This window comes from Accipiter gentilis, chromosome 29 (genome assembly GCF_929443795.1).
Source record: "Accipiter gentilis chromosome 29, bAccGen1.1, whole genome shotgun sequence".
NCBI classification, from domain to species: Eukaryota; Metazoa; Chordata; class Aves; order Accipitriformes; family Accipitridae; genus Astur; species Astur gentilis.
In genome coordinates, this window is record NC_064908.1 from 18760848 (window position 1) to 18786884 (window position 26037).

Here is a 26037-nt window from a genome sequence, read left to right on the forward strand (position 1 = left end):
AATATCTATAAAAATATACACATATAAAATACATATATTGAAAATATTTTAATGATCTCAATGATATATTGGATAGATATTTCTGGATAGAAGCAGAGACACAACGAATAAGATTAAAGACATTGTTTAAACCAATGACTGCCAATTTGATACTTAAGTACAGCATTTTCATATGTAATTTTTAAATTAGGTTCCTAGGTCTTCAAGAGCAATACTGCCTTTTTGTAGTCTGTCTCACTAAAAATCAACAGAACTTAAATTTCACAAGTCACCTGTGACAATAAGACATGCTCTTTCTCATTTAAAGTTTTTAAAGTGTAATTTAAATTTCAAAAATTACACTTCTGAATAAGCTAACAGGACCCAAGGTTCGTTTTACACAACTTGTGAAGACCACACCTGTCTTTGTGATTTCATCTATTTTAAGACTGCTTGATAAAGTCACTGTTCTTTCAGATGTCTGTTTTGCCATTAACAGTTAGTAGGAAAATGTATTTTGGTGCCTGATCTTACAATATTACTCGACACTCATTTGAGCCTCTTTGACACAGAGAGGAAACAGCAGAACATGTTTGTTTTGCTTATGCAGCCATGTCCTTTGTTGTATTCTTTTTCTTTTCTCTCTGGCGTCACTGCAGTCTGATAAACTCACATTAAATACCAGTATACTTCAGTCAATGTTCCAGTTCTGCAGCTGGCCTCGTCTGTAGCCTTGAGAAAGTCATTTGACTGCTCTTGGTAATACAGTTTCTTCATCTATAATTCACTGCTTTGAGTCCATAAAATGAATCCACTGCAAGTTCTTTTTAGTATTTTTTGGGTTCTAGTTTTGTGTTTCTAAGTACTATATGCATCACAGTACTGACAATTCTTTTTTAGTCTTTGTAAAGCCCTTTAAGATTTACAGATGTTGACAAAACCAGACATTCCAGCACTGGAATATTTTAAGGTTTTTTTCAGGTCAAATGTTGCTTATGCAATGAAAAAAAATCCAACTCTTCTGCATAGAAGACAGAGAGGTAAAACACTGTCCTTTTATGCAGTGTTCTACTGTGTACCAGTTTGATATTCAGCATATGTGATCTTCAGGGTACTCTAGAGTGTCAGCTGGAGAAGGCAAATAAAATCCTTGAATCCTTAAAATTGCAACAGAAACCATCAACAGCCTTGTGGGATGATTTAGTCCCACCGGTCTTAGGAAATTCTTCCATTCAAGAATTGGCCCTGCTATACATACATTGATTAAAGTTAAGGGATATGGCTATAACAGACTTATTTCCCTGGAAATTAATTACTTATAACCCATACGTATTAAATATTATTTCTTACATTGTCCTTCTAAATGTTAACTGTGACTTACCTTACATGAATCTGATTGACCCAAATGAAGAAAATTCTTGTTCATACTCTTGGCTATAATTCTTTCAGTCTCCTTGCTCTTGGTTTCATCTGGTTTTATCTAGCATACAGTGTGAATACAAAATTGGTAAACAGATTGATACAAATCTCATAAACACTAGTAACCACAAGCCAGAGCAAAGGTGTGTTAATGATATAGACAGAGTTTAAATTGAAGATCTTAAAGGCCATCTTAGCTACTCCATGCAATAAGAATGAGAATTTTTTTAACTAACGGATATTTTAGTAGTGTGACCCATGGCTATAACATCTGAATAGAATTTGATCTTTTTCACACAATGATATTATTGTGCTTTAAAGAAATCTTCAGGTTCCACCTTAGCAGGGGTAGCTGAGTCAATATCTCTGTGTTTATAATTGGATGCAAGAAACAGGAGTTTATGAGAAGATGTATCACTCCTGAGAGATGATTAGGTTTCATAAAACACAGTTACCCTCACAACAATATTGTACAGTTCAGAAGTACAAATGTTTACAAGTGGACTGCCTAGACAACCTCACTAAGCATTTAAGTGTGCTTCTCTCTGCAATTTGAATTTATATCCAGTTATTATAGGATACAGTGTTATCTTCTTATGCTTCTTAGAAAAGTGTGGAAGATTAAAAAAACCAAAACACAGAGCCAAAATGAAAAATTGCATCATCTGTGACTATCTTCTTTCCACATATTAAACACTCTGGATCAAGGATATTCCTAAGAGAGAAGAAAAACAGTAATTTTAAAGTTCTTGGACGTGCTGCTTTTGGGCAATTATTCAATGAAAATAAAAATGTGTGCAATTGTACTTTGTATCAAACACTTCCAGTTTTACTGCGAACCAAGCTGATTTGTGCCAGGAGCTGTGAGAAGGAAATTTGGCCCTTCAACTGCCACTTTCCTGGAGGAAACGCAAACTTTTTAATTGTCATATTCAGTCATCAAATGCCAAAGTAACATTTGTTGTAAATCTACCTAAGTTATAGCAGACATTGATTCAGTCTACCATGTCTTAAAATATAAGTAATGAACGGCATGCATAGTATTTAGGAACTACCTTTTTTTTTTTCTTTTTTTTCTTTTTTTTTTGTCATTTATCCAGAAAGCAGAGCTTGAAAATAGCATCAGTTAGTCAGGAATGGAAATGGAGGAATTCAAACAAAGAGTACAAAAGGAAAACCTAAGGAATAAAATAGTTTCTTTCACAGAGAGCATATGAAGTGGCTGCATATATTTACAAAACTGTACAAACATAATTTTATACCAGCAGGCAAAGATTATCCATACTAGCAGAAGAGCAAGACTCTCTTCACACCTGTTTAACCTCCAGCTCCTCCACCAGGACTGAGCATAAGGTGGCCACCACAGTGCGGAACAGTCACTAGCCATAAGGTTAGAGCCCCTTCAACAATGTGAGTTTTGCAAATATTGCATAAACATCCCATCTAGGCACAGTACAGTTTTATGTGCAGTGACTGATGAATACTGAGAATATTTAGTATCATTGTTTTATATGATACAATAGAATTACCTTAATAACCGGATGACACAGGACATACAGTAAGTCTGCCCTCATGGTATCTGTGCTGGATTCTGCAGACACACTTTGGATTCTGCAGAAACACTTTGCACAGAGGACAAACATATATAGAGGAAGCATTACTCGTGTACTTTTCCATAGGTTCTTCAGAAGCATGTGAACTATTCATAGCTTATGCACTGATGCTTAACACCAGATCTTCCAAACACCTAGGTGCTGTAGTATATTCTCTTATGAAGAGAAGCCAAAAACCTTAGTCTAAAGCCATTGCTGCTTTCTGCTGTTATACGTGTAGTTAAACTGTAGAGGTTAAGATAATCCGGGGGGTGGGGGAAGAGAAGAAGAAAAAGATTTAGCACTGGGCATACACTAAAATAAACTGCCAGTTAATCAACATGCACTAATAGCATACTTAAATGCAGATAAAAAATTTAAGGACTGCAGTAAGAATTTACCTAACCAAACCAATGAGAAGGCTGGAAAAATAACAACTGGTTCATTCCCAAACCATATAAATTTGAATTGTGAAGACATGAACCAAATTAAGAGGAAAGAGAAAAAAAAAGTAGTAACTGGTATTCTCTAATAGGCATCATTCTATACATTGCCCTAAAAACAGAGCCTCAGGGGAAGCTGCATCAGAAATCTCGTTTCAGTAAATCCTCCTCCAGTGCTACAGGTTGACAGGAGTAGAGATTTCAAGACAGAAGAGACAGGCTGAAAGAGTTTAAGAGTGAAAAGACAGCATTGCAAACCAAAGCCTACTATGGTTAACTCTCATGAATTTAGAAAAAGGTTGCCCTTCTGTGGTTCTAGATTTTGTTTTCTTGTTTTTCATTTCCCTAATTTCTGTGCCTCATATCGATTTCATACAGGTTTTATTAGTTTACATGTTGTTTCTCTGGGCTGCTACTGCACATATTTTGCTGCCAATACTTCTTAGCATTGCAAGATTTCTTCACGCCAAGGAATTACATTAAGCATCCATACTTGTGCTTCTAGATCAATGTCTTTTACTGCAAGACTAAGAATTTTGAGAAACTCACAATGTCATTGTCAGCACAATGTACACATTGGTAAGAAGCTTTTGAAGTGAGCTGACTGTATAAAATTAAACCAAGTAACCAAGTCTGCTGAAATATCAAGTGTCTATACTAAAATCACAAACTCCAGGAAATTCTAAAATGAAAATGTCTTCTGTTTCATGTTGCTTATTTTAACTTGTAGCTTAAGTGTCACTCACTACATGCTACCAGGTACATGATGCACTTGCCAGAAAATGCCTGGGTTAAGTCAAGAAAAGGAGGGCTTTATTAGGCTGAATTCCCTTATGTCAATGATTTTAAGCTGCATTTAAACTACACTATCTCTGTAAAAGCCAGGAAGCAGCACTTAAGTACATTTTCCATTCAGAGTTCTCAAATATCACATTTCTCCATTGGCAGAAATGGGGTAATTATGTGATGTCTTAAAATGAGTACTGCACCCTGACCTTTTGGTTGTATCGCTGCTTGCAGCCTCTCTCATGCTCAGAACCCTACACTGATCAGAAAAGACTTTGCATCCTCTGCCCATACTTTTATCACACAGCCCTGACTACGATACCATCTCTGGTAAATCTAAAATTTGTCCAAGAATCTCAGAGATTGTGGGGTGGTTACTGCCTTGCAGGGGAATTTCTTTGACAAATAATTTGGGTTATGAAGAAAATTTTGCCAGCAGACATGAAACTAGTATTATGGCACTACACATGAAAATACTTATTTTTCCCATCCACTAGGAAATTAGGGCAGCATTTTCAGTAGCTGAACTTTTGAAAAACGTATTTTAAAAGGTTGTGTTTTTTGGGGGGGACAGGAAGGGGTGTAAAGTACTAATATTTATAGGACCTATATGAAAATGACGTTCTTGTGCTCCCTCTGCTGTTTCTGTCACAATGGAAAACTGGGAGTGTTTCAAGAGCTGTGTATAGTCCTTCATATACAGTAATAAATACTCATGCCTAAATAAAAAGGGGAGTAATTTCACCTGGCAAAACAATTTTCAAAAATAAAGCAGCACATTATAAAAATTAAGGGTAAAAAGCATTATCTATCTGGAAAGAAAGTTTTTATGCATGATACGATGCCATGGACATAGCTAGGCTTTCTTTAACAATAAAGTCTGTTCCATTAAGAACACTAACAAAATATAATTCCACACGAGTTCTGAATATTATTATAATTTAAGTTATGCTATTGTTATTTACTATCACAATTGTTCAAACATTTTTTACCAAGACTGCAGGGTTAATATCCAAAACATGGTCTTTCTAAAATACAAGCAGTGAGAAACATACTACTAGTTTTAAAACAGTCTATTTTCTCTACACGGATGGATGACATACCAACACTATCTATCAGAAGAAACACCAAATGCAAGAACATCAAAAGTATTTAAAATTGGCTGAACTATCTCATATAACAAATAATAATTAACAATGTCTGGAAAGAGGACTTACCAAACTGGTTAAACAATTGAAATTCTTAGCACACCATCAGCAAGGGGAAACACTAGGTTTAATCTCTCTCGAAGTGGGATTCCCCTGTATCACATGCTTGTTTTTTCATTGTAGTAGCATGACTATTTTCTTTTTAATACTTGGTTTAACAGTGCCTTCTTCTAACCTTAGACTAACAACATTTACATTAGTGTAAGAGGATTTTTCTCATATTATTAAGAGACCGAATCAGCTGCAAGAGGGTATAATTTCTACTGTTGAAATCTAAAAAAATCAAGAAAAGATGACATTTTCTTGATAATGGTTTTGCAGAGAAATACATCACAGGCAGTTCCACCTTTGTGAACATGCAAATTACAAAAATAGTTATTATATCCTGAATATTGGTATTAATTAAAAAATACCTCTTGTAAAGCAGGAGCACGTTAATTTTTTCATCATAACAGGCCTGATTTGAAGATGACATATAAGCAAAACAGTTAGCACTCTTTTATCTAACATAAGCAGGAAGACAAGGTAGCAGACTGCCCAACTCGTTTTAACATACATAACAGATTTTGCAAAAAAATTCCTAAGTAAACTAACACACCCCTTAAGATCTTCCCAAGTTTGAGATGAGTGGAAAGTTATTGTGCGACTTCATTATTTGTAAAATAGCAAGGATTTTATGAAAAATAGCTTTGCTTTTGGAGCATACCTATGCAGCCCTTCAGAAAAACGCTTTTTGTCTCAAACTGTCATGGCATGTTCAAATCATTTTGTTGGCTCTTCTCAAAAAAAATCCTTAGAAAACACTATTAATCTTCTGAATATACTACTGCCACTTCACAAATAATAACTCCCTGTGCAGGTTCAACAAACTTGTAATGAAAATTCTCTCATACACAAATAAGATTTTTAAAAGCTTCTTACTGAATGTTTTATTTAGCTGGAGAACTTTCCATGCCAAAATGCTTTGCAAATGAGAGTATCTTCAACACATACAAGCACCACTTCCTAATTGAAATGTCACCAGGTACAGTTACGGTCTTCATGACTGTTTTTTAACATCATAAATTCAGTTTATTTATTTATAAAAAGTAAAGAGTTAAGTTACCTGTAACAGTTTCAACCTATAGAATATGAACTGGAAGTTTCCAGTATGTTTCATTTCCATTGCAGAGGCTGGGTGTTGTTTGTTTGACACACATTGCAGTGTTTCAGTACACTGTTAAAGTAAATTTTTGCATTTCAGACAGGGACTGGTAGAAACTAATTTATTAAAACTTAGTAAATCTTCAGGACCGTTTAATTTAAAAATCTATTACTCCAACCACGTGCTGAATGAAAAATTCCCCTCAACATGTTAAAATAAATGCCTGGATACTAGCTTGGGTAAAAAGCACAAGATTTCGTCATCTGCAAGTCTAAAGGAACTAAAGCAGCACAATAGGATCAGGAGTACCTGGCTTCAGTATGGCTCTTGGCATAATCTAAAATAACTTTAGGAGTTGTCTTCTATCATTCTTACACTACAGTACTTTAATGAAGTTGGAAACTGAACATTTAAAATAGTCACTATAAAGGAACTGGGACTGCAGTAAGGTTTTTGTCCTTAATACTTGGATGCTATTGTGCTAGGTTAGATAGATTTTTATTTATTTTTTTGAATTTGCTTGGAAATTAAAGCTGTAACAAAATTATTTGATAAACAATTTTATTTTTATTTTTTAAATGAAGGAAGGGTTATATTTTAATAAGACATCAGATTTTAATGCTTCTAAAGTGTTATTCTGGCACAAGACAGTACTTTCTGTGTTTGTTTTTACAGTCGATCCATTTCATCTGACTTCAAACGTCTTTGCAGTATTCTGCATTATTCTCCCCTCCAAACTTAAAAATCATACTTTCAAGATGACTGTGTTACAAGAACGTGGCTATGACATACAAGCAAACGCCATTTTTCAAGATGAACTATTAATGAATGTTAAGTTCAGGAAAGAATTACTAAAAAAAGTGAGGATTTTTTTTTTTTTTATATGAGATTTGATCTATATTTTTAATTTAAAAATTCTCCAAGTAAATCAACAGCCACTGATGATGAGATCTTCAGCAAAGTCTTCCATTATATTTAAAAACTCCTGACAAAATGTACATGCTGCATTTGAAGGCCACCACTCAATCCAAGTGCTGGAGTCCAAAGGGTACTGGAATCTAAGAAGACAACAGAAAACGATCATTTGCTGCTAAGATCTGGGGAGGAAAATGTCAAACAAAAAAAAATTGCAGTATGAAATTGCTTGCTTTGTCTTCATAATCCTGTTTTAAATGTACGCATCTGAGAACAAATTGTGTAACTATTGGTCGAACTAATACTTAAAAAATTAAATCGATTATGTATTACGTAAGAATTATTACATACAAACACTTGCCACTTCACAGCACACTTTAAGATTATATCTCTGCGTATTCTGATGGTAAATTACTTACTTGAAATGGTAACCAACGTTTATCTTTAAGGCTTCTTTTCCCATGATCAAATACTGCTCTCCTGGGCTCAGTTCAACATCTGTACAGGTCTTCTTTTTAACAAAGGTTATTTCATTATTTCTTTGAGCAAAAGCCTGCCCTGAAGTAGAATGTCAAGAATTGGAAAATTTCACAAAGAGAATTTCCAGTAATTCATATATTAGAAAATACCAAAATGTTCTACAGAACAACACAGCCAAGGGATCTATTTGCCACTAGTTGTAACAGGAAAATTTGATGATATAAAACATATTTCTTGTAAAAGATTTTTTAAATTAAATCTGAATGGTAAATAAGCCTCGTGAACATTAAATAATTTTCTATTATAGTAATTATAAGGGCATATTGGGTGCTTAAACTCAGGAAAAATGAGTGATTATCAGCTTCAGTTCTGCAGGACCTATGAGCACCTGCCTCTCCCAAAGATAAGACAGTGAGTGGCCATGAACATTCTAAAGTCCTTTCTCCCACAAGTGGAAACATGCCCAACCTGCAGAATCTGAGAAAAGTTAAGGCATAGCCTATCCTTGCATACTACCCCACCTCAATCATTGTATATACAGTAAGGGAGGGCATGGAATGAATGAGACATTTAAACAGCTCACAATTCTATTAAGTGATTATGGAATATGTTCACCTTGTTTTGTCACATAAAAGACATTTAACTTATTGCAGTTTAGGTTTATTAACAACACCTATAATACAGAAAAGCTGTTTCAAAACATCAAACAAAGACTGCTCTTCTCAGGGCACAAAAGCATTCTCAAAGGCTCTATTTGAGACTATGGTTTTCTAACTCTCATGAAATGACTAGGTTTGACTGCTGATTTTTGCCAGCTGCTTCAGTGGTCTCAACCAGACAGCTTTTTACTCTAAATAAATCACTAAATGGATTAAGAACAGGACACTCACCTCTTTTATACAGGTCCAGAAGAGTTGCAGAATACTTTACAAAATAACCTTCTTCACTGCGAGATAAAATGTTCACTTTATAAACTGCAGAACAACACAAACCAAACTTTTTGTTATTCTTTGTTCCTGCAATACATACTAAATGTCTTACAGATGCTCATATGAAGAATATAACGTCCCTTTACAATACTAATTTCTGGGAAAATGATGGCTATAGCGATACACTGTAGGGCTAAGAAACATAAAAAAGTTCTACCCATGCTCTCATCTGATGAAAGCTCTACCCATGCTCTCATCTGATACCTCACAACTTCCTCTGACCCCAAAGTCATATGATCATGTTAGATCAGTACCAAGCAAGAGAAACACTGTGCTTGTTAGCAGAACTCATCAGATCAGGCTCACTGGTGCACTAACTGGTTACGTGACTTTTATTCCAGCAGAAGGTATGGACAGCAGTTAGTCTTCTCTGCTCCAATATGTCACCTTCATATACTGTATGCCACTGTCAAGCCTACTGAATTTAATCACTAAAGATCTAACTGGAACAAAATGTTTTGCAGCAGTAGTAAACAAGTAAACATTTCAGTCAGAGCTTGTGAAATAGGTAATGACAATTCAAATATTACCATATGCAATATCATTCTGGCATGCAGCTTCTCTCCTGGTGTCGGCAGTTATTGACCAATCTAGCCTCTCCTGTACTTTACTACACTCAGCTACATTGAGAAAGAAAAGTGCCAGTGTTAAGACAATATCGTCACATGTCCTCAAATAAAACATCACAAACCTCTACCTGTTTGGGATAATCTACTGTAACTGAGAAACACCGTAATTATATGATTGCATGCTGGAACAATGAATATTTAAAATACAAAATAACACCCTCATCCATGATTGTACTGCACAAAATTTTTAATTTTTTTTTTTAATGTAAAATTTGGAGAGGACAACAGCTGTATTCTTATGAGGATTTTTTCCCTTGTGTTTAGTGAGGGTTTGTCCAAAGCACTACACTGCATTTTACCACCAAATGAAATGGGAAAACATCTTAAAAGAAGTTTACCTTCCATGCATTTGCATTCATCTCCTTCACACAATCTCACAAGTTTTTCATTTCCGTAGGGGTTATAAAATATAGTGCACCTTTTATCTAGAAGATCCAAAAAGAAATAGTAAGTACATATAGAAAATCAAAGTCCAAGAAGTCAGCACTGAAACTCTGTGAGACAACAGTTACCTGAGCTTAAAATAACAAGGATTAAAAAGCTGTCGAAGAAGAAAAAGTGTAGTCTTTAAGGAGGAATAAAGAGTTAAGAGACAGCCATGAATTTGAAGACATGGAACACATACCTGGTGCATGATATTCATATACAGTGAACGTGGCAGGATTTAGCATTCCAACCCGGAAAAGCTCACTTATTCGGAACTCAACACAGAGAAAATTATTAGCTGGCACCTATTTGAAAGACGTATGAATTAAGGAGCTCTAAAGGAAACAAGATTATTCCAAAGAGTTAAAGTAGTGCTTACAGTTATGAAAAGAGTAACATACAGAGTCTATTTGCAGAATAACATGCCCATCTTTTATCTCATAATCTGCTATCAGCTGATCAACTCCACTTGCAAGCTGTAGGGGAGGAAAACAGAGAAAAATCTTCTATACAAATTAAACATTTTTGGGTGATCTTGAAGGTTTTGTAATCAGTAGCTTTAACATAATTCTGAGATGTAAAAAACCCCTTATTTTAGGGCCTCTTTATAGTGCTCATACTCTTGGTTTTTTTTGTTTTAAGGAATTTATCCTTTTACTCATCATATGAAGATAATAAAGAATTAAAGAGCTAATTATAAGAATACTCGAGTCCATGTAGAGTATCCTGTAAGTGTAACTCTAATTGCCTTTAACTAAAACTGGTATGCTTGTCAATAAGAGCTGAACACAAGCACTACAGCTAAGATTCAGTTCACAAACTTAGCCAACTTATAGTTAGGTGTGCGTACTAACAGTGTTCCCTTTACAGTTAGCACATACAGCATCTCCAGAGGTTGATCCACACTACCCTAACACAGATGACGACCACTTTCTATCAGATCTTGTCTCTCTACTAATAAGAGGGAGCCTAGATGTCAAACTTTAACTAGACGTCTAGCTTCTGACCCTATCAAAAATCCATAATACAGACTTAAGTAGATTATTCTCATTAGTAACAGAAGTGTTTAGAAGTAATGAGTATATAATTATATAAATCTGCACAACTACTCTAACAGAAAAAGATGAAAACCAGTAAATATTATAGTTCTGTCAAAAAAACTTCAGTTAAAGAAAAAAATTCTCTAATACTTACAGTAGATAAGTCTTCTGTGTTTGCTTCCAATCCACTAACCAAACCTATGTCCATCACGGCATGAGCAGACCCTGACTGTGGCTCTCTCACGCCAGGCCTGTACCTAGAATAGATTAAAAATAACATTAGTTAAACACCACTGAAATTAAAAAGAAATTATCCAATGGGATCCCAGAAAAACCTAAGGAAAAATTCTATCAACATTTAGTCCACAGTAAACCTATAATGAAGCAAAATAGTCCAGATGAATAATTTCATAATGATGCCAATCTCATGCATAAAGAAGCTTTTCTTAATACTTATGTTCCAGGAGAAGCCATATATAAACTAAAGAAAAACTCCCTCCCAAAGAGATCATGACCTTTGGCTCTAATTCTGTTTATACACATACATAAAAGTGAAGAAACAGGCAGAAAAGAAGATCAGAAGACCAGATGCAATTATTAACAAACAAAAACATTTTAATCTCTTAAAAAATACACGAAAATAAATAGAAATGTCAGTTAATGTAATATTAAAACAAAAACTGAGAAAAAACAAAAGACCAGAAAGCCTTTGTAACATTCTTAGATTAATTTTGTAATGCATATGCAGACCCACAGTGCATTTGCTTAGCACTGCTCCAATTTCTTAATGTGTCAGCTGGGATTCCACCTTTGCAAGGAGGAGTGTTGAATGTTAGGAAATCCAGGACATTTAGAACCAGCATTTAGTTAAATGAAACCTTTAAATGCAGAACACTGGCTCAATCACTGGGGAAAGAAAAAAAAGCAACTAACCAAACAAAAACTCCATCAGCTGTACTTACTTTGCACATGCCTCTAAGCGCCCAAGTGGCTCACCCTCTTCTTTTCTGTAACCTTTTCACATCAAGTAGAGTCAAGTAAGTCATTTTATAACTCTTCAGAAGCAGCAATCCAAAATTCTCATAAAGCATTTTCATAATTGAAAGATAATTCTTTAAATTGTTTTGGTGGCTATTTTTATAGGAACTCATTGTCTAGCCACAAACAAGTAGCATTATACTTTTATAATTCAGGTAAAATGACAGCTTTAATGCTAAATGTAGTTTATTGTGTACTTATGAATTACAACTACTTCATGACAAAAGCTCAGAATGTGGTTATAAACCCTGTTGTAACTGGACTAGAACTCTCAGTACCTTGTAGAACTCACTTTAAACCCCCTCATCCCCCATCATATTTCTTTCTTCTGCTGGAATTTTGTGTTCCTCACTCCCCCAACTGCAAAACCTCTTCCATAAATGAGTAAAAATGCACCTACCAGAAATATATTAAAAATTAATTCTATTCACAAAAAGGTGATAGTTTCAAGAAGGGCTAAAAAGGCTCCTAGCAATTTCTTTTCCAGATTTGCATCTAGAAGGTGGCAGAATTTATTACAGTTTCTTTCTTAATAAGAAACACTTCGTTAAACAAATTAAGTTTTTTTTCCTCCCTCCCTTGCACTGACATAAGTAGTAAAATTTAAAACCATGTTAACCCTTTACCATCATCTCTCTTTGGAACAATCTTCAATTCAAAGTTACATGACTCTTCAGAAGTACCGATTGCATTATATACTGTCCTCACCTACACACATACAAATAAATTAAGACAAAACAGAAGCAGCAACCAATCCTCACAACTGGCATAAAACTGTGAAAACTCATAATATTAAGAATATACTACCAGTAAAAACAATTCCATACAGCATGATTAGTTTTGATGGATGCAAAGTAGAGTAAATAAATGATCAGCACAAAGAAATGGGGAATTCTTGAGCAAAACCACACTGCCCTTGCTGGTTATATTTACAAGACTAAAAATATTATCCAAACAACTTCTGATATTTTATGAATATAAATATTACTACACAAGAATATGTACATTTCAGATGTTACTAAGTTTGATGCTAGAAGAGGCTACGAAAGATTAGAAGAAAATATATCATGGCAATCGCTTAATATTTAGGCACACAAAATGTATTCCTTTAAATATTACAAGAAAACAGTTTTTCAATGACATTGCTAAACAAACTAAGAGTAAACACCAGAATAACAGAGAATTGAGCAATTTCTCAAAATTGATCACTAATTTGGGTCTTCCCCATTTGGCTGTCTAAGCCAAAGAGACAATAACAATTGATGAGCATTAAAACTAAGTTGATCATCTATTTAGATTTATGGAACAGAAAACCTCTGATGAAAAGGAAGAAACTTCACAACTTCTCTCTCATTAGGCATAGAGTCATATAATGGCTTGTACTTCATCTAAAATACAGCCATAATGACATCCATCACTTCAGTGTAAAGGTAAGAGCAACAAATGGAGAGTTTATGAGAGATTTCAGTTTCTTTTTCAATGGTGATATTAACAAACCAGAGATTCCATTTTAAAAAATTGGTTGCAGGCTTACATTTACTGTAGCTATGCCAGTGCTGCTTCCAGTGCTTACATATATGTCATCATTCAAAGGTACCTAAAGGATTGATGTCAAACAAAAAGTTGTAAGTTAATAATAAAGATAGTGCTATTAGCAACAATTCAGGTCAGAAAACCTGCTTGTCTTTTCTACATTTTAAATACGTATTAAGGCCCGATGCTACAAAATTCTACAAAAAAACCCAACCCCTTCATAGGAACAAGCAGAGATCTTAAGTTTAAATGAATATTCAAATGCATGAAATTTAGCAGATAAGCAAAGTCCTTACACATTTGCTATACCAAATTACTACGTTTATTAAGAGAAAAAAGCTACTTTAGTAGCAATTTCAAAGTTCAAATAATTATTTAACAAGTTGCTAAGAATACTGCTTTCACTTTTCAAAGGTGATACTATTCACTCACTGTCAGAGTTCTTCCCACGAAATTGTCTTCTGTCAGTTTAAATACATTAAGGTCTCCATAGTTTTTGTATGCTACCTTAACATTCATGTCCAAATAAAGCCGTTTGACAAGAAGGGAATATTCAGTCAAGGCCTCAAGGGCATTAATTGTGTCCTGCCAAAAATCAATTAGAATTAATTCCAGAAATTAAAAAGAAGTGAAAATGTATTACAAAGCAATTTATCTTCTGCCACTTAAACATAATTACAAATAATGGTAACCATTACTAGCTAAATAGCTTAGCAGTGTCTCAGCAAGTACACTTAACATGGTGGTAACATATTTAACACTATAGATGTATTTGTGCATTTTAAAGAAATGCATGCAATTTCTAAAAAAGCAAGCAAACAGCAATAAACAAACACAGCACACATCAGCTTCTTCATAGATTTTTAATAATTTTAGAAAAGGGAGGTTGCATGAATTGGAATATTCTAGATGTATGACTATTTGTAGCATATTAGAAATCTGGCAACTTTTCACTTGACTTTTAGTCTATTCATGCACACTAACATAGTTTTTACAATGAAAAAACGCATACCTTCTTACATTGTGTTCCAATTTTGTGGAAAACAAGAACAAACATCATGTCATGAAATGAAATATTCTGGTTTATAAAAAACTTGGGAAAACAGTTCTCCTCCTATGATTCTTTTCCTTCAGCAGATGTGAAGTCAGTGGAATCAGCTTGCAAATTTCTATTTATAATAAACTTCATGAAAAGAAGTATCTCCCAGAGACAAAGAATATCATGACAAGAGTCATTTGATACTAATCCCACACACAGGACACTGAAGTTGTCAATGTGGTCATCTAATGATATTGCTCTCTTAAGACACCTGAGATTTTGGTACTTGAGGAATGAGAACGAAATATTTAAAAGCTCACCTGAGTTGAATAAAATCCTCCACCATATCTTTGTTCTTCAGACAACCATTTGATGATTGGATTAGCATAGTCTTTCTCCCCTCTTAGCAAAGTAGTAAGCAAGGCATATGCTGTGGTTTCAACCATTTGCGCAGTAACAGAGTTGGGAGTGTGTTGGTCTAGTGTTTTGAAAGTATCTTTCCAAAATCGATAAATAGGAGGGTCACCTACAAAGGTATAAAGGGAAGATTTCAGACTGAAACATAGCAACAGCTCTCTCCAGACTACACAAGGTGAAGTATTTCCTACTCAGGTCAAGAAGAAAAGGAGGAACTCACTCTGAATTTAACAGGAGACGAAGATATACTTCTCTTACGCTAGCAAGTCTGACATTTATACTAGAAACCGATGATAAACAGACCTGATCCAAAGCATCTGATAGATATCTGAATATTGCTGGTCCTGAACAGTGACAGAGTGGCCAAACAAGTAAAATACAGATTTTAAACTTATTTTGCTTTAAAGCCACTTTCACTAGGCAGGACAAAGCTTTTCTACTCCAGTAGAAATCACTACTCAGCAGAGAACAGACTGAGTCCCTTGCCTGTGACTAAACAGACTAAAAAGGAACAGCATTCACAAGAGACTACCAAGTCCCTCATCAACCAGTGAGAAATTAAGAAGGAGACTGAACACAACAAAAGTCAGGGCAGCAGCAGGTATTACGAAAAGTTCCATTCTTGAGCCAAGGAAGAGTGTGGACATGTCATAAGGATGAGAAGGCAGACAAAAGTAATCTACTATGGACACCTGCATAAAAGGAAAGCCTATAGATAGAACAAACGTGATACAATGGGGAATGACAGATGCCTAGCTGACTTGCATACTGCTAATGAAATTGCACTGTTGAAAAGCTGAAAGCAACGTTCATCCTAGCAGAAATACTAGGCCACACAAGACTAAAAATTCACTTACACCAAAGCAAACATCACTGCAATTCACTCTTCAAGTAGTGTCATCACATTAGAGAATTTAAAAATACTAAGAGAACAGCCTACCTGAGAACCGACTACAGTACAGACTCTGAGGGAATTTAACAATACCTATGACAGATGCTTCCTTCTTCAGTGCAGAGAATGCTGATCGTGCAGATTGATGGTTCAAATCCACAAGAGCTAAAGCATACGCAGTTATTGCCATGGTAAAGGGGCTCTGAGCAGACAACACATTTTTCATCAAATAATCTCCTGCTTTATTTTTAGCATCATGGATTTTCTGAAAAGATGAACAGGCTACAGCTTACATCTATTAGACTTATTTTTAAAGAAACACATCTATCAAGACAATATAAGTATATATAATTTCTTCTACAACTTATCTTACAATAAAGTGATCCAGAATTTCATTATTATTTTTTTACTGATTTTGAAAACAAGGACTAACAAAGCAAATAAATCTTAATCTTTGAAATTGAAAAAAGCTTCTTGATTTCTTTGAACAAATGTTAAAGAAAATGGAAGAAATTAGAATCCTAGAACATGACCGCTGGCAGAACTAAAAATATTATTTACCTGAGTAGGACACAGTTTAATTGACTTCTCAATTCCAATAACAGAAAATGCTGTGAGATACAAAGATTTTTCTTTACCTTCTCTAGGTAATGTACCCTACAAAATCAAATATGTAAATATAATTAAATAGAAACAACTGTTAATTTGAATAAATAGAACTTTCTACAGTTTAGGTGAGAAAACAAATAGAAATTCCTGTATGAAATATCCATTTGGTTTAACTGGAAAAATATGTTGACTCTTTTGAAGATAATAGCTTATTTGTAAAAACGAGACCAAAATATATAAAGTTACTGGCAAGCCAGGACTATTATATTGTAAAATCAACCTACATAATTTTTTTCTAAATATTAAGAAGTGGCAAGCAGCTACTTTTAGCGGGAAAACAGAAAGGTTTGCAAGATCGTGCTCTTCTTTAAATGAATTTAGAAAAAGGCAAATCTAGTAAAATTCTCTTGAAGAGGTATTCTCTGGTGAAGTGCAGCCCAAAATATCTTGCATTCCTAGAACACATTACCTCCTGGTGACTTCAGCTTTTACTGTATATGCACAGAAAACATTTGGTTTTCATACCTGTAGTTTCACTGGTTGGTAATTTGAAAATTCACTGAATGATCCATCTGGCATTTGACAGCTATCAATCAACCACAGAAGTGAATTACAAACAGAAATGTGATCAAGATTTATATATTGATGAACTTGTCCAAAAATCCTTAAAGCAAAAGCTGTCAACCTGCCAAGGAAATCAAACATTGTATTTGTTTTGATTAGGAGCTACTACCACATTGCTAGAGGTTAGACACGAATTTGCACTATTTATGATTTAGGTATACTACACACTCCCACAGTTCAAAGAAATATTGCAGATGAATTTTAAATTTAACTTAATAAATGGGCAATAATTACTCAAGTAATTTTAAACTAGGATCAATTTTTATGTTTAAGGATATGAACTCATTACATCCCTAAAAGATTACTTTTTCATATGCAGAGAACTTAAGGAAGATGTCTTTGAAGCATCTTATTCCTTCCTTAAGCCAGCTGCATTTGCCATTCCGAAAAGCAAGACAGTGACTATGTATTTTGCCTAATTTTCAAAGGCAGATTCTGTTTTCCATGAACAGTACTACCTCTCCTGTTTGATAGCCTTTAAATATCATACTTGTGTTTACAAGAGGTATGTCTATTTTGCCCTTGCTCACATCCCTGTACTTAGCTTTCGTTCTTCAAACTTGGGGTGCAGACTTTGCCTGAGCTTATAACTTCTGCAGGAAACCAAGGTCTACACAGTTCTTTTGCAAAATCCCAAGCCCAAAGAAGAGGTTTCAGAACTGAGTGAAAATCCTACAAATTATCTCAGGTATGTCAGCTCCTAACCATTGGCCCAACTTGGTTGTAATGGTGTGAACTATTGGACATAAACAAAAGATTTAGCAAGTGAAAGCAAGGAATCAGATACTGTTCAAAGTTGTAAGCCCCATTTAAATTGACCACCAAGCTCACCTCTCATGCTTACTAGAAAGTATGACTCTTTAAAAATTAGTTATAATATGAAAGCAAAGGGGTGAAACAAGCCTTTTCCACCCATTTTAATCAAAAGACCTTTTTAACTCACCATGTGCTAGCTTGCCCATTCTTCCACATGCTATATGAGAAGTCAGAATTTCTGAATGACAAGATGCTTACAATTCCTATGGGATATATTAGGCAGAAAATAAGTTATGAAAAGAGATTAATATTAAAATTGTATTTGCTCACTCAGATATATTATCTTTCTCATTCAGCAAAGTTTATGCACCTCTACAACTCTGAAGCAAGAGAAGCAGCTATATTTTTCTACCTTCTTTCATCTTCCTCCTCATTTGAGTTCTTGAAGTTAAGGTTTCAGGACCCAGTAAATGCCAGTTGTTTGACTCTTCCAAGTAGTGAAACACATAAAATACTGGGGCAATACTCATAAACTCTGCCTCTGCACTGCCCTTTGGAAGATTAGTAAGAATACCAAGACCAGTAGGACTGAGGATTGTGGCAATCGCTTCACCCATAAGATTCCCTGTGGAAAATAAAAACCAATTTTTTTTTTAATAAGAGATCATGAAAGTGAATCCAAGGGCAGAATCTGACTGATACTTATGTCATTCTATATCAAGTATTTAAAATTCTACACAAAAAGGTGATTTGCAAAATGTTGTATCAAAAGGAAAACCTAGGAGTAAATTCAGATAAATTTAAACAAAGGAATGTGAAATAGGAGAAAAAGAACATATGTACAGAAAGTACATATGCAGTAGACTAAAAGTTTCAATTCAATTTACCTTTTACACTGACACTTCTATCAATTTTTGTTTTAGGGACCAGATTTAGTGGGACTTTGTATCGAAATTCCTGTCGTCTCTTGAGTGAACCTATAATTGAAAATGTACATATATATCATATGGCACAATCTAAATCAATTGACGATTCAGATGTAATAGCAAGATTTAAAGGTTACAGCTATCTGAGAAGTCAGGAACAAAAATACCAATGATAACTTGAAAACTAGAAATATGCCCTAATGCACATGCAAACAATATCAACCTTTGAAAAAGAACAGATGCAAACACTTCAATCTTTCTTTGCCTTTTTCGTTAAGAAAAAAAATCTGATCTGGACCTAAACTTTGTGGTTTCAGATTCATCTCTGGTTAAATGAGAACATATTCTATTTTCACTGATAAAGCAACTGGTTTTCAAGCACACTGAGAAAAGCTTAGAATTGTATCATAGTAAAAGATACATATAAAGGTTCCTTTAAGAAATGAATCCAAGTTGGTTTTTTTTAAATACTAGCTATTTTGAGATGGATTTGTTAGTCAATGAAAGGACAAGAAATCCTTGGAAGGGACATATGAAGAGTATTTCAGGAAGGAGAAATGCCAATTTTTTCAAATTACAGAAAACTTGATCATCATGAATCAAGAATATGAAAAAATAAACAAAGTAAAAACAGGTATGATCAATTCTCTTACCATAAACACCCTGTGGATCCAAAGTGAAACCTGCATGAAGTTCTTTCTTAATGCCTTCTGGCTGAAATCATTAAGAGGAAAGAAGCAGAAAATGAAAACACTTTTGCTTAATCAAATATATTAGCTGAAACAACAGTTTAAAACCATAGTATTTTTGCCTTCTACATTCTTCTGTGTAGTTGAGTTTACTTAACTGTTCTACATCTATTCTACATACATTTAAGCTAGTGTTCTATCTCCTAAAATTCTTGAGAAAATTTAACAAAAGATTTAAATAAAGGCTTAGGAAAGTGTAAAATTACAAAAAAGTATCTTTCAGTGAAGCATGCTTAAACAGTTGAAAATCCAAACCAAATAACTTCAAATACAGTATTCTCCTTGTCTACTAAGTTATAATCTATTTATATATGTAATCTTTCTGACAATTCTTATAATCAAGATTTAAAAATGTGCATACTCAAATACTCAGTCATGCATTTTTCCACTGCATACACCTCAGTGAATTCAATGACATTGTGATATTTTGGATTATGATAATATTAAAATATAGCAATATTTATATATTTAATATATTTTTATTTCTTATGACGGAATCAATATGAAATTCAAACCCACTACATTTTCCTTTTTTTTCTTACCATTACACGTAAAGTTTTAATTACAGTTTCACTGTTCCTGGCTGTCAGCAATGTAAAGTTGATAGTGTGAAGACCTAATTCCAAAGGAAGTATTCTGAATGTAACCGGTGACGAAGAAGCACCATCTAGATTCTTAAAATTACAATTGGGTATCCTTGATCCAGTAGTTCCAGAATCTCCAAAAGAACAGATTCCATTTCCAGCTGCTATTTTAACACAGAACTGAAACGTTGAAAGACTTTAAATGTCTCACATCCATGACAGGTACAACACTAGAGAAATATTAAAGCCACTGAAATACTATAATGAGAATTCTATTACTGTAATACTACTTTTCTGTTTACAATGAGCAAGTAAGTTTGAAATTACTATTACTTGCACTAGAGACACACCAACAATGTTCATTAGCAACACCAGGGAACCACTATACTAGCCTTCATATACATACCTGCTTCATACACACAGCTTTGTATACTTTATTCAAATTTTTTCAGTAATAATTTTGCACTTCTGTTTCATGAATTTCCTAAAAAATAGTTCTTTTATATTAAATCCCTAGACAATGTAATCTGTGAGCTCTGGAGCAGGTCATTCAAAAAATCCCATCGCTTTTTGACAGTGTGCAATCAATTGGAATAGAAAAATTTTATTTTAACTTTCATTTTTTATCAAGTTGCTAGGCAATAGCATGACAACATTGTAATCAGTGGAATGGCTGGAAATGAAGCAATTAATGATTGGATTTCATTGTTACATAGTTATGTAGAGCACACATAACACTAGCTGAAGGACTGGAGAAATGTGATCCAAGGATCTGTTTATACTGGATACTTGCAGGGGAAATGTTTTTTTAGTTTATTAAGTTAATCTCTCTGTAGAACTCATTAAGACTACAAGTTACCTTAATTGCAGCGTCTCTATAGTTATAAACTGATCCTTTTAACTCAATTTGTTCTCCTCGCACCACAGAATAAGGAACATAAACGCTCAGGAAGATATCTTTTACAACTTGGACTTCCAATGGTGCAGCAACACATATACCTAAGAAAATTAAAAACATAAAAACAGACTATTCTATCCATCCTTCTGATAAACAAGCCTAAAAAAGTCTTCACATCCTTGCCACCTTTACTGATGACTTATCATTTTTCAATATGTACTTTGAAATTGTCCAAGCTTTTAAAAAGTGACCAGGCTCTTGCTTCCTGTTGCAAGTTGCTGTCTCCCTCTTCACACATACTTGCTGACATACCAGTCCTTTGGGCTTCTCCTTCTTCCCAAAGTGAGAAACAAACTTCCTGTTTGGACTACCATATATATCAGAAAATTTGTTTCTTCCTCTCCTCAAGTCCCTGAGCTATTGAGAGCAGGACACTGTAAAGTTGTGCCAGGGAAGAGTCACTCACTGTTCTTCCTACATTCTTCTTAGTCACTTATTATGGGCCACTGTCAAACACAAGATAGGCTTTGTCTTCCCAGCCACTTACATTCATAACAAGAAATGAAGTAACTTGCTTTCCCTAAAATACATATTTTGATGCTCTTTTCCTGTCTATCAACCAGAAAATGAACATTTTAGAACGTATGTGTCAACTGCAATGAGAGGTTCTGCACAGTTTGAACAGAAAAGCTCCCTAATTCTATCTAACAATCTAACTAGGTTGCAGTACCTACCTTTATCAGAAATGCCAACACCTTGTACTTCCCAGGTAGTCAGCGAATCAGGCAAGGTGACAGACAGAGTCTTTGACCTGTGTTTAGGAGTGTTAGTACATTTATACATTATCAATAGCCATCTGTTAATACCAACAGCTAATCAACACAAAGACAGTACATGCCCAGAGCAACTCCTGTATCTAAGAGAGACTTAGGTAAGACAAGATACGAGAGCATATTTAGAAAACAGGACTTCTGGATTTTTGTTTGAATAAACTTGGTTTTAGCCAACTTCACAGAAGCTGGTGTTTAGCAGGTTGAAAGTGAAAGGAAAAGTGACTCAATCTGGGCACCAGACAGCATATCCTGCATGGAGGGAAACACAGCAAGAATTGTTTGTATAAGACTGCATTTTAGCACACATCTCAGGTACAGCTAAGGCTACCCAGCTTACCTCAATTTTAGCATTTACCTTCTACAAAACTGATGACCAAGTCAAATGTTGGTAACTAATTTGAGAAAAGTAGTACCTTGGAGAAACTTGATGAACTTCCCATAACCAGCTTTCAGGGAAGTAGCTGCGAACTTCTGCCTCATCCAGTTCCAAGATGGCCTCAAAATCTGGAAAAAAAAAAAAAAAAAAGCAAGTAAAAAAACCTCAACCAAACCACCTGCCAACAGCCTTCCACCAAAGACTTCAAAATCATTATCTTTTTCTTTTGTGATACTGTATTCTGCTTACTTGCCTCAGGTTAGTCCTGATACAAGAAAAAAAAAAAAAAAGGTATCTGAATACCCACAATCAAAAGTCTGTGTTAATCCCACCTCATCTCTTTACACATGTGAATACCTGTCCGAGATCCAGATAGATTAACTTGTTAACAAAGAACTATAGGGAGAGAATGGAAGACAAGAAATTTCACTCTCACTGATCTTTCCCGAGATGTTACCCATCGGCTATTTCAGGCCCAGGCAAAGGATTAAAGTTCAGCATTCAGGTTTAGCGTTGCCTTCACAGGCAATGATGCTCTCTTACTGCAGTTCTGCTTGTTCTAAATATGGGTGAGTAGAATATAGCTCTTAACAGAATAAAGAACTGCTCTTCTATCCCTCTTTAGGGGTATACAACCAAGGACTTTGGAGACCGGTAAAATTCTTTCTGGAATAACCCTGACGGACAATAGAGAGGCTTTAATAGATTAACAAAGCCATCACCTTTATATTTACCCATATTCTCCCATATTCTGCTGGAAGTGTTCCACCACATATCCATACGAGAGATAAAGCTCTTGTACTTACGCATTCTTGCCAATATTAGAAGCTTATTAGGCTCTTTCTCCCGCAGTTTGTTTGCAAATTCACAGCAATCTCTGAATGCAGAAATGCACTTTGCATTACTCCGAATTCGCTGAGCTCGGTCACTGCAAGTCTCACTGACGGGATACGCTTTTACTCCAGCCATGCAGCATTTTCGAATTTCTGGATGTACGTATTTGGATGCTGAAATAATAGTAAAACAATTCCCTTCCTTGAGATGAAGTTTTTATTTCCAAATGCATTGTAACTTGTTATATTGAATTTATTTTTAAAATTTGCAGAATTTCAGTGAAGGTACAGATTTGAGGATGAACAGAAACTTGTAATTTTTCAAAAGCTAGTGACACACTTAATCGTCACTATTCTGAATTAAAAATGTAAGTTAGATAAGAGCAGTTGTATTACATTTTAAGATGTAATAGTCAAAGGTTCTTCTGACAGGCTTGGTCCCTGGCAGGTGGTCACTGGGAAAGATTGCCATATGGTAGTACTCTTCAGAAAAAGTAAAGATCTTAAACATATGCTGTATTTTCAATGTGTACTTAAATCTTGTCAACTTCAAATTCAGCATATGGCTAAGAGGCTTTATAAATGGGGTCCTCTCTAAAGTCATCTTCCATATTTGTCAAATGTCTCTGTCTCCACTACATTAAGTTAATAACAATAGTTAAAAGTAGTAAGCAAACACTCAGATCCTTGGTTTCTAATGGATGTGATTTTTTTTCATAATTCTATACTTTGAAAGATTTTTTTTTAACACCTTCTTTGAGTATCTTCTCCTTGAAATCTGACCGTTTGGTTCTTAAAACTTCATTGCAAGTTTCACCTGTTAAAAAAATAAATTAAATTAGTACAGAAGACATAACCTTTTTTGTAATAGCATAGTCTACTTAAAAATAATTCCACAAAATCACATTCCAAATTTGGGAGACTTTTTCTGTTTACTATTTTAATTACAAAAAATAATTGTCATTTCAATTACAGTAACTGATCCACAGGTCATAATGTTTTCCTCCCTCAAAAATCATTAGTATATGAACTCTTTATTAATTTAATTAAGTTCCAACACAATAACTGAGAGTCACAACAGAATATTTCAGAAAAGAAAAGCCACAATTTCATGTTTAAAACAAAGGAATATACCTGCTTCATTTGAATCATCAGCATTTGCATTAGTTAAAACTGTAAGCCCAGCCATGCGGAATACATCAATGTTGTTCTGCCCTCCTCCAGCACCACACCCAAGGTCACTCTTTTCCAACTGTAGCATTATCTGAAGAAAAAACACATCAGCAGCTAACTAAAATGTGGAATATATCATATGATGAATGAAATAGAGACTTGCAGAAAGGCCACTTGAGTCTGGAAGATGTCCTCACAACGCGCTGACGAATACCATTCAGCAATGTTTGAGCTAATTCAAGCACCAGCACCAAAGCCACTTTCTTGTAGCCCACATCAGAGTTAGAGTCATGCAGATGAATCAAGGTGGAATGCTTCACTAATGTGTTTTAACAGTTCTGATACTCGGACTAGCTTGTTTAAAACCAATTCAATAGTGCCATTAAAGAGATTCCAGTGATTCAAGGCTGGTGCAAAAGTATTTTCCTATTCTTCTCCTATCTATTCTGTATCTGACTGTTCTGAAGAATTAAAAAAATGACATGTTTTATCATAGGAATGGAATTCTTTCAGTGACATGCTATGTAGGTTTTATTTACATAGACACGTATCTAAAATTCTACAAGGAGTGAAAACCTCTATAACCCACTGAACATAATAGCAGTTGCCATACCATTCTACCAGTATGCCTTGAAAATACAACCTGAAAAGATTATAGCAAGAACTAGGAAGGAGAATGTAGTCTCCATGCCTCTTTGATCAAGCAGCTCTCCAACACCGCAACCTGGTTTTGGCCAAATCTGAAGGGTTGCGATGATATAGTTCAGATCTGCCTTTAAAACTGCAGTTTACTTTTACCAGAAACCAAAACATTGTAAATTAATTATTTTTATAATTTTGAACTGTCAGATTTAAACAAGCAACTTTTATTCTGGATTGAATTGCTCTTCTGCCTATTTTCAGGCTTACTGAATGCATGACACATAATAGCTATCTGAATATGAACATGAAACAAACAGCAACTTGTTTTTCCTTTGTGGCTACTACTTAACTTTTTGCATTGCTTTCTTTCCTCTTCCTGTAACTCCATACACAGCCTTGTCAATAGATGACAAAGCAACAAAGGAATTGAATTGTGTTTTCATGTTAAGCGATACAACTTCTGCTGGATTCAGTATCTCTTTGCTTGATTGCAGCTTAATCTATAAATTGAAAATCAGTATCAGTAATTTTAAAAGCACATTGTTCCAAAATAAATCCATCTGAAGGCAGACACTTTAATGAAGTGTTAAAGAACTTGTGTAAACCCAAGTTAAAATCTGACCATAAAATGAATGCACACTCACAAATTTTAGCACCTGTTTTGCTACTCACATCAAGACTATTCCCACATTTCTGTTCCACATTCAGCCAAACTGAATCAGCTACTAACTCAGCCGTTTCTTCTGCCATGACTATGTAATAAACAATAAGACGTGCTGAAGGAACCATTTCTTGGGTTATCTGAAAAGTTAAGTGTTCATATTCCAAATCCTTAATTCTGTTCTGAGTTCCAAAGCTTATTATCTTCCCTTTTGATGTGATCTATAATAGAAAAATAAGGGAGAATCAAATTTTATATTTAATATGTTCCTTACATGTAATAATTACTTGCATTTAGATATAATCCTACACACACAAAAATGCATTTGGGACCAGTGGGTCTAGCTCAACGGAAGGTAGCTCCCTCCCTCATTCCCTAAAAAGAAGTACTGTCTCTGCACATCT

At 34.6% G+C, this 26037-nt stretch overlaps 1 protein-coding gene across 6 annotated transcripts in view; it reads right to left on the reverse strand.

Annotated features, from left to right (window-relative positions):
• Window positions 1-7488: 7488 nt before the first annotated feature.
• C5 (complement C5) overlaps window positions 7489-26037 on the reverse strand; it is a 29573-nt gene continuing 11024 nt past the window's right edge. For 2 of the 6 annotated variants that reach the window (XM_049833358.1, XM_049833360.1), the window contains 29 exons: window positions 25645-25854; window positions 25323-25472; window positions 24292-24421; window positions 23909-23974; window positions 23131-23331; window positions 22362-22452; window positions 21850-21926; window positions 21077-21216; window positions 20176-20397; window positions 19538-19598; window positions 18846-18935; window positions 18371-18583; window positions 18146-18221; window positions 17104-17263; window positions 16531-16626; window positions 16063-16234; window positions 14981-15186; window positions 14054-14206; window positions 13623-13685; window positions 12715-12796; window positions 12013-12064; window positions 11205-11307; window positions 10412-10486; window positions 10210-10315; window positions 9923-10009; window positions 9486-9575; window positions 8857-8940; window positions 7906-8044; window positions 7489-7629 (listed from right to left, as the gene is read on the reverse strand). In XM_049833358.1, coding sequence (XP_049689315.1) covers window positions 7500-7629; window positions 7906-8044; window positions 8857-8940; window positions 9486-9575; window positions 9923-10009; window positions 10210-10315; window positions 10412-10486; window positions 11205-11307; window positions 12013-12064; window positions 12715-12796; window positions 13623-13685; window positions 14054-14206; window positions 14981-15186; window positions 16063-16234; window positions 16531-16626; window positions 17104-17263; window positions 18146-18221; window positions 18371-18583; window positions 18846-18935; window positions 19538-19598; window positions 20176-20397; window positions 21077-21216; window positions 21850-21926; window positions 22362-22452; window positions 23131-23331; window positions 23909-23974; window positions 24292-24421; window positions 25323-25472; window positions 25645-25854 — 3525 coding nt within the window. In that variant the 3' untranslated portion in view covers window positions 7489-7499. The other 4 variants (XM_049833359.1, XM_049833361.1, XM_049833362.1 and 1 more) reach the window with 4 other exon arrangements.